The following is an 8,956-nucleotide window of genomic DNA, read 5'->3' as shown; positions in this document are numbered from 1 at the left end:
AAGGTGGTAAAGGATGAGATGGATAACAAAGAGCATGTTTACGACAAAGAGAGTTGTATCTGTCCTCGGCTGTTGCCATTAAGGACCTTTGCCTTCCTAAGCCCTGTGTTTTAAATGGCAGAAGACTCCTCCAGTGTTATCACACACTCCTAGAGTGGGCCCTATGATACCTCCACATAGTCACTCTTTCCATTTCTTTTTCTAGAATTTTCTAGCACATGCCACCAGACACACACATTGACCACCAAAATTATGCTTTGCCACTGCCCTTGCTAGGGCCTCAACCATATCAACACACATTATGGGACTCTGACAGGAGGTGACACCTGTCAGTGTTCCTGCCCAAGACTTCAGATCCTCTCAAAGCTGGGCCCCAGGTATGACAGAGGATGGAGATGGTGACAGTATAATAGAGTTAGCAGCAAGTACCATGGTATTTGAGTCAGAACTGATGAATGGAAGTGGAGAATCTCCCAGGCCTTCTGTCCTTCACCCTTCTGGAGTCTGGAGAGGAAAGTGCCTGTTGCAGCATTACTGGGTACTTCCCATGGAGCAAACAGGAGCACAGACAGGAGGGGTGCTGCCCAGCTGGCAATTAGCCAGCCACCACAACTTCCCAGCTTTCCAGCCACTTGAAAGGCTGAGGGGAGAAGAGGTCATCCAGAGCTGAAGGAGGCCAAGAGGCCCGACCAGAGTTCATCAATCTTTCTCCCTCCCTCTGGCTGCCATTGGAGCTAAGGAAAAACTGAAATTTTAGCCACCCGCTCTGTGGGTTGCACACTCCCACTCCCGTCACTGACCCCAGGCCTGGGCCTGAGCCCAGCGCGTGTGCCGGGAGCAGGGGTGGGGAGGGGGGTGTTGGCCTTGCTGACAAAATCCATTTGGAATTTCTCAAGGTTGTGGTTTGGGGCTTAAGTTTGCCACAGAGTGTGTCTGACGAAAGAAGAGAGAAAGCTAGAAAGAGAGAGGGAGCCAAAAAGAGCACAGAAGAAGGAAATGGGGGGAAACTAAATATTCCTGCTGTGATTTCATGGGAGATTCTCCTCCCTCTTCCTGAGTGTGAGAAATTCCTGTTCTGGATATTCCTTATCATTATTTTCTCTCATTTCCTAGGTCCATTCCAGCTGCATCCCTCTCTCCCCTACTACCCCACATAGACCTTAGGCTCAATCAGTGCCTAAAGTCCTATGTCCATCAAATTTCCAAACCCAGAATTCTCAATGAGCAAGTGGAAACTCAGGACATACAGTTTTGCCATAAAGTACTGCCTGAAACCAACACTCCTTGCCGCCCTTGCTGCTGCCCTGATGCTACCATCATTTCACCTGATTTTGAGGGTGATTTGTGTAGCAGATATATAGATATACATTGCCTAGGGGAGTGGACTGTTTCTGCATTCCCTGGCCAAGGAGATGACCTGATAGAGTCAGGATCTTTCAACGCCATAAATATTCAATTATTTATAAAGTTCTAAATTTTTGATGCATATTCCTTTTCTGAATTGAAAGATAATGGTTTCTTTTCAAAGATACTGGACTAGGAATAGAAAGAAATTGGAAATGAAATAAAAGAAATTCTGTTTTTTCTAGTTATGGTTATCTCCTAAAAGATAAGGGAATTATTTTACTAAGATGAAATGCAGAAGAGCTCTGAATAAGGATGGACAGAATACATATGCAAATAATTCAGTGGGGGAGCATGCTGGGTTTGCTGATTTCCAAAGCAAAAAACTCCAATTTTGAGCATAAGAATCCTTTATATATGTTTCCCATTAGTCTTTTGTCTATCCCTAAGTTCTCTGGTTTGGAGCCAGAGAGAAAAGCAGCTGCTCTTTCGGGCACAGGTGCAATGTTGAGATATCTTCAGGACTTGAAAACCCCAGAACAGAGGTGACCTCATGGGGTATGATAGGGGTCAAAATAAACCAAAATCAGAAGGCCAAATCTGGTCCTGCAGTCCTTTTTGTGAATTAAGTTTTATTGGACATAGAGCCATGCCCATTTGTTTATGTATGGTCTATGGCTGCTTTCGATCTATGACAGCAGAGTCTGCTGGCAGACTGGAGTAGTTTTGACAAAGCCCAAAAGCCTAACATATCTACTGTCAAGCCCTTTACAGGAGAGAAAAAAAAAAAAAAAGAAAACCTCTCAAACCCTGTTTTAGGGCAGTGGAGGTGAGGCATTAAGAGAGTAAATAGGGCCTATGTTTAGATCTCTAGTCCCTCACACCCAGACGTTCCCCTGCCCCACCCAGGTTTTTCACACTAAAAACTAAGTCACCTGAAGACCATTCCAAATCCTTCAGTGGAATCAGGCATGATATTCATAAAGTCATTGAGTGTGGGAGGGTAGGAGAATTCACCTGGAAAAGAAGCCAGGACTGGGATCCCAAGTGTGGGTAGAAATATCACCATCTGCATCCACCGATCCAGTAACTTAATTTATTTTTGTTACAAACAAGAACCAAGAACAAGTCTCAGTACAATAAATTATCCATTCCCATCCCTCCTGCTGAAGAAAGAAAAAGAGGCTCAGAGAGTCTTAGGTAAAACTCTTCCTTTGGAGGGTCCCCTTTAACATCTGAATTGGGGGGAGAGGGCAGCTTCCCTAAGGGCCTGGACAGACAACTTTCTGGGTTTCTGAGTGCCCTGTATTCTCTCCCTTCCCTAAGAAAACCCTCTCTACTGCTGTTTCCCATTACTCCCTAAGAGGGGGCCCATACTGCAGTAGAGGAGTTTGGGAACAGCAAATAGAAGTGAGTGGTCTCTTTCTGGATGCAGGTCTTATGGCTCCACAGGATGCCTGGGGCTCACCCTCAAAGAAGAAGAGTGGTCAAACTATAAGGACTCCCCAGCCAAGAGGAGTATGCATCAGAGTTAAAGGGACCGCAGGTTTGGGTAGAGGGTGGCAATACAGTTCATTTCATCTTAGTCCATTCAGGTGTTTTAAGGAGCAGTAGAGGGGGACAGGTCCCCCCTAAGGCCCTCCTAACTGTGGGGGAGAAGGCCACACCTCACAGACTCCACCTGACCCCTACTGCCCCCAAAGCTATTTCCAGGTAGATACTGTGGGCTTCCGGGGCCAAGATTGATTGACCCTGGACAGAAATCAGAGCAAAAGTCTGCACTGGTGCTCCTCCCCTTCCCCAGCCCTGCAGTGAGGCTGACCCTCACTTACACACGTTGACCCACTCTGTGACCTTGCACTCGTCACACAGCACATAGCAGCACCAGTGGAAGCGGCAGTGACAGCGTTCAACCCTCGTCTGCCGGAGCACATTGTGCCCACGGCCACAGCACAGGCTGCCACAGCCATCCAGCAGGCGACTGGTCTTGTTGCAGGCCCGGCCCCGCGTGCCGGGGGAGCCCACGGTGGGGTCTCGCTCACAGAAGTCAGGAGACTTCTCAAAGTAGACCAGCTCTCCTGAGAGGCGTCGGGGACGAAGGCGGGGTTGGAAGGCTCCAGAGTTGCGGTTGTGGGTATCGATGAAGATGGCGCGGCCCAGCCGCTCCCTCAAGGCTGCCCCCACCGCTCGGAACTCTGGGGCTGCCCTCCAGCAGGTCTTGAACTGGCAGCTGCCAGATGTGCCATGGCACTTGCATTTCCGCTTCAGGTTTTCAGTTACCACCTAGAACATTGTGAGGGTGGTGGAGAGGTGAAGAGGAGGGCAGCAAATGGACGGAGTACAGAGACACGGAAGAGGGGAGGGAATAGAAAGCACAGAAGGATAAATAGAGGCAAGAATGACAACAGATATCAGAAGAGAAAGGCACTTCGAAGCTGGCTAATAGCCCAACTCCCTCATTTTCTGGTTGGAGAACTAAAGCCAGAGCACAGTGTCATTCACCCATCTTCAACCACTAGCTGGTAACAGAGACTCAGCTCCAGTTGTCCTGACTCCCAGTCCAGTGCTCTTTCCAGACTGAGCACTGCTAAATCAGGGAGTCTAGCCCAGAGCACCACTAAATTCTGTGGGGAAGGCAGCTGTAATAATAGCTACACATAGTGAGCACCCACCAAGGACTAGGCACTCTGCCCGGTGCTCACTGTTAATGACATTGTTAGGTACGTATCATTAGACTCATTTTACCGACGCAAAACTTAAGTTATGTGACTTGCTCTGCTCCAGGTCACCCAGATGGGGAGTGACAATCACCCACCACATCTCATCCTCTTACTCTGCTGTGCCTCCCAAAATCTGGCCAGGCCTTGAAAGCTAGGGAGACCCAGGACAAGTTGCATACACATACCTGGCGCCCCACCCTGTTGTTGTGGATTCGCATGCGTGCCTGGATGTCCCGGGGAGCTTCCCTGGAATCCAAGAAATCCCGAGAGAACTTCTCTCCAAAGTCCATGTCATGGTTACAGCCACCCCATTCCCATGTGTCCTGGGGGCCAGGGCTGGAGCCTGAGCCAGGGCCCGGGCTGGGCAAGGAGTGGGGAAAACTCTTGCCCCGGGACAGTGCCTGCAGCTGCAGCAGTTTGGCCCTCAGCCGATCCTGCTCACCACTGCCCTTCCAGCCGCAGCCGCAGCTCACCAGCTTGCCCAGGCTGCAGGCCGTGGCTACTGCGTGCATGACCCCAGCAGCCAGCATGGAGAAGGAAAAAGCACTCTCCCGGAAACCTGGGGATGACAAGGGTGTGATGGTAGGGGTAAGTTTGGCAGGCAGCTGAGAGTAAGGAGGCCGAAGGAAATAAACAGCCACCCTTCAATTCCAGAAATTCATAACTGCGTCCTGACCCTGGCATTCACCAGCTGAGTGATTTGGGAGCAAGTCACAGGAGAAGGAAGAGGACAGAAAGCATACAGCCTCAGTTTCCTCATCTATAAAGGAAGAGGATGGGTTGAGAGGATCCCCAAGGCCCATTCTTGCTGTGTAAGTCTGGGATTTTCAGGTGTGGATGAAAGAGCCAGTCTAGAGGGAAAGACCCCTGGGGTTGGGAGATGACTAAGAGAGTCCCTGAGGTCTTTGAAGATGTGTTCACTGAGTTCTACATCTGAAAGCCTTAGAAATTCCCCAGCCCTGCAGGTGGGGTGGAAGCAGAGGCCTTTGGTTTTGTGTTTTTTTTTTTCTCTCCCCTAAATTGAAGGTTATTTTAATCAGTCTCAACCAACCTACCCTCCACCACCCTAACTTCCCCAAAGCACTGGAACTGTGGAGCTGTCCTTCCTCTTCCCAGTTTATAGTTTTATATTTGCCCGTTAAGACTGCCCTTTATGTTTATCCTAACCTGCTATTACTCTATAAAATGCTGGGATGGGGAGAGAGGTGGGGGTGATTTTTCCCTAAGGCCCTCTTAAAATGTTGGCTTCTTTGTCATGTTTTGGGGGTCACAGAGGCTCAGGATGATAAGCCTTTCCCAGACTTAGGGAGACATTCTTCTCATTTGGGCATCAAAGCCTTCCCCTACCCCAGGCCCTGTGGTGAAGGAGGGGGTCCCTCACTTCCTTTTAGGCAGAGGATCTCTGGAGCTCTGAGAGGAACAGAGACAGCACCTCCTTTGGAGCCAGGCCTCTCCCACCTCAGGATGCAGGGCTCCTGGCCCAGCCTCCTGATCCCCCCAACCCCAACCCTCCAGGGGTGAAGCTGTTTGCACAAGTCTCGGGAATTCCCCCGCAGATGGCGGCTGCCTATTAACCCTGTAGTCCCCAAAGTAATGCCCCTACCCTTAAGCTGAGCCTCAGATGGATGTTTACTCCTCCAGGGATGCCTCCCAGACCAGGGCCCCCAGACCAGGCCGGCAGTGACCTGTTCTCCACTCCTCTAGCCTTTCCTCACCTGCTCAGGTGAGAGCCACCTGGGGCTCTCACAGCACAGAGGAGGGGGATGCTCCCCGGCTTCAAAGCCATCAGGGTCTTTGTTCCCAGCTTCTGCTTCTGGGAACCCCAGTAATTAGGGGGGTAGGTTTAACCCTTAAACGGTTGGGGGCGTCACCCCACCCCCGCTGAGGCTCTGGGGACACCAGCCTGGGCTTGTCCCATGGAGAGGGAGGGGCAGAAAATTGGGGGAGGAAAAGAGGGGGGCATTTGAAGCTTCCAGGACTGGGGGCATCTCTTGCTCACAGGTGCAACCCAGATCGAGCTGGGCGGAGGCAGGAAAGAGGGGCCCTAGGGTAGGGGAGCCGGGACCCAGCTGCCTTGCCGGCAGCGCGCAGGTGGAAGTCAGAAGCGCAGGGCCCCAGACGGGTGGCCAGACCCAGCTTCGCGCGGCTCCGGGGGGAATTCCCGGAGCAGCCCCTCCCGGAGTCGTGAACCCGTCCCTTCCCGCCTCCGCCCGCCTCGGCCTGCCCCCCGCCCCCCAGCCCCGGCGGCGGCGCAGACCCGCCCGGTCAGGCTCACCGCGCTTGAGGATGGCGCTGTGGTGCGGCAGGCGGCCGCCGCCCTCCAGCGCAGAGCAGTTCCAGCGCTGGTCGCGCAGCTGGTGCTGACACTCGTGGACTGCGATGTGCAGGCCCTGAAGCGCCGACGCCGTCACGTCGGGGCTGCGCAGGCACAGGCCTAACTGCCGCTTGCTCAGGCCCGACAGCGTCAAGCACACGGTGTTGGCGGTCAGCGGCGGCTCGCCCGGCAGCTTCAGGCCCAGAATCTCATTGCTTAGGGCCCTGGGAACGGAGAAGGCGTTTCAGGGTCTGCGGTCCAGGCCTCGCGCCCCCTCCGATTCCTCCCGCCCCGACTCGGTGCTTCTAGCCCAGGGCTTCATCTCGTGGGCTGGGTGACAGGGGAACTGCTCACCGACTGCACAACGCCAGGAACAGGAGACCCGCGAGGCCCGAGGGCGGAGGCCGCGGCCGGGGCTCCTCCCGCATGTCGAAGCCCGGGCCCGAAGGCGCCGGTGGGCAGATCGATCAGGGCCTGCTGAGCAGGGAGACTTTAATGAGGGCTCTGGAATAGGGTGGCTCGCCTGGGCAACCGAAGGATCCCCAACTTCGGGCTCTTAACTCACTAGTGCCACCCCACTGACTTCTCATTCTCCCCCCTCCCCCCAAACAAAACAACAAGTATCAGCCCTTGTTTCCCAGAGTACCTGGGCCCTGGAGGAAGAGTCCAGGTCTCGAAGCTGGGACTTATGTCATTGCCCTGGAGCCCAACCCAGCCAGACAGTGCCTGGCACACAGACACACACTCACGTGCAGACAGATGTGTAGACTCACAAACAGCTCTCCACTACCTTGCCCACCGTTCCTTTTTCCAGGGCCCCACGACTGGCTCCCCACTCCCCAACACAGCTTCACCCACTCTCAGGGCTATGGGGGAGGATTGGGAGGGAGTTCCCCACCACCCACAGCCGGAAGGGTTGAAAGAGGGGAGTGACGCCTCCAGGTGCCGTCGAGGGCCATCAGGTTCCCTGAAAAGCGTGGAAGAATGGGCTCCCCAGCCCACCCTGCCCCCTTCTTCCGCAGTAGAGAGCCAGAGGAAGCTCCAGGTGCGGCAAAGGCAGGGAGGGAACTGAGTTCCCTCCTAGAAGGGACCGCGGCGCAAGCGGAGTCCTCTTTCTCGTCTGCCACCTTTGCTAACTACATGTTCCCCTCCTCCTAGCATCGCTCATCTCGTCCCCCCTAGGTCCCCAGTCTCAGTCCCCACCCCTTTGCTCTCGCGTTCATTGCCCTCGAAATCTGGGCCACTCCTTTATTTGCTGTGTTTTTATCTCTGGCAATATCCCTGGCTCCATCGGTATCTCTGCCCCCGTGGGCGGATGCGTGTCTGTCTGTCTGACTACCAGTGTGCCTGTCTCGTCCCCGTGTGCGCGTCCCTGCCCTCCCTGCTTTCCCGGTTCCGATTACCTCCAGCTGCTCTGGTGCGGAGTCCGCCACCGGCGCGGTTGGGTCGCCTGGGCTCTGGCTGTTCAAACCGTGGGGAGACTGCGTCGGGTTCTGCCCCCTCGGCAGAGCCGCATTCTTCCAGGGCAGGGCCACTCCTCTTCGCCGCTTCCCCAGCGCCGCCGCGGCCGCCGGGAAGAAGGGAGGGAGGAAGGGAGGGAGTGATCGAGAAAGCTAGCGAGCGGGCGAGCAAAGAACTGGGGGCTCTGGCTCTACTCGCGCCGAGCTCACCGGCGTCTCTGCCGTGGCTGACAGAGCGGCGGCCCCTCCCCGAGCCCGGGGCATCCCCACCCTACTCCTAGCACCCCCCGCCTTGACCCGGAGAGCTCAGCCGCTCCCCCTCCTCCCAGCGAACACACACACCCTCTCCCCCGACGCCCGGATTCAGGCTTGGCCCCAGTGAAGGGGGAGGTGGCCAGAGTTCCACTCACCTGCTCTAGGATCACCAAGGCTGCGAAGAGGGTGCAGTGACCTAGACTCGGGAGCCAGGATCCTGGCCCCAGGTGGTCATTTCTCTTTGCCTCAGTTTCCCTATCCATTGCTGGATGGCTGGAAGGTGCCTTTGACAAGATGAAGATGGAGCTGAGAACTGACTTCTCTCGCTGGATAGTCACCAGTAGAGCCCTCAAGGAGTGCCCACAGCAGGGCAATCTGAGCTGGCAGGAGAAGCTCCCTTCTGGGTGGCTTGGCTTCCGCCCACCTCCAAGCCCTACTCCTGCCCCTTGGGAGGGGTCAGCTTTGGCCTCAGAGTTTGGCCCTAGCAGAAGCTGGGGGAGACCCAGAGATCTTCAGCCTGCCCCCATGCTTCCCTTGGCTCACAGGCATCCTTGCCAGCAGAGGTCTCCTGCCCTTCCCAGGATCCTGGATCTGCACTCCAGTTAGTCCATATTTCTGCTCTAGACTCACAAACTTGCTTCTTATGGGAGGGCCTCAGGATCCCAAACTGAGCCCAGGGAAAGAGCCTGATCTTGGGTTGCACAGACCAGACCGAGGCTAAACCACCTTAGGGAGATCCAGTGGCAGCGAAGGGGTTAGGCGCCACTGTGCTCCTGCCTGACTCACCCTCCCAGCTCTAACCACTGCGGGCTATTTTTGCCAGAGAGGGGCCCCAGGCTTCCCAGCCGCCCCCCGCCCCTGCC

The 8,956-nt window shown here is 54.9% G+C and overlaps 1 protein-coding gene across 3 annotated transcripts; it reads right to left on the bottom strand.

Annotated features, from left to right (window-relative positions):
- Positions 1-2,426: 2,426 nt before the first annotated feature.
- Positions 2,427-8,956, bottom strand: WNT10B (Wnt family member 10B). 3 transcript variants are annotated; one of them, XM_072972870.1, is made up of 5 exons: positions 7,782-8,956; positions 6,733-6,855; positions 6,340-6,602; positions 4,250-4,623; positions 2,427-3,627 (listed from the first exon to the last, which is right to left on the bottom strand). In XM_072972870.1, the coding sequence occupies exons 2-5, from the start codon at positions 6,804-6,806 to the stop codon at positions 3,169-3,171; spliced, it is 1,170 nt and encodes a 389-aa protein (XP_072828971.1). In that variant the 5' UTR covers positions 6,807-6,855; positions 7,782-8,956; the 3' UTR covers positions 2,427-3,168. The 3 variants fall into 3 exon arrangements, with proteins under 3 accessions (XP_072828971.1, XP_006202991.1, XP_072828972.1); XM_006202929.4 differs by having other exon boundaries at positions 6,733-6,852; positions 7,782-8,952; XM_072972871.1 differs by lacking the exon at positions 7,782-8,956 and adding an exon at positions 7,128-7,721 and having other exon boundaries at positions 6,733-6,852.

This window comes from Vicugna pacos, chromosome 12 (assembly GCF_048564905.1).
Source record: "Vicugna pacos chromosome 12, VicPac4, whole genome shotgun sequence".
NCBI classification, from domain to species: domain Eukaryota; kingdom Metazoa; phylum Chordata; class Mammalia; order Artiodactyla; family Camelidae; genus Vicugna; species Vicugna pacos.
Note: the sequence above shows the minus strand (reverse complement) of the source record. Positions and strands in the feature narration are given on the sequence as shown.

Bases quoted from the DNA above. Each gene is read 5' to 3' on its own strand.
- WNT10B (XM_072972870.1), bottom strand. From the start codon at position 6,806: ATGCGGGAGGAGCCCCGGCCGCGGCCTCCGCCCTCGGGCCTCGCGGGT. The intron at 6,603-6,732 runs GTGAGCAGTTCC...CTCCGTTCCCAG, and splicing joins TTCCTGGCGTTGTGCAGTCG to GGCCCTAAGCAATGAGATTC. The intron at 3,628-4,249 runs GTATGTGTATGC...ACAATGTTCTAG, and splicing joins ACAACAGGGTGGGGCGCCAG to GTGGTAACTGAAAACCTGAA.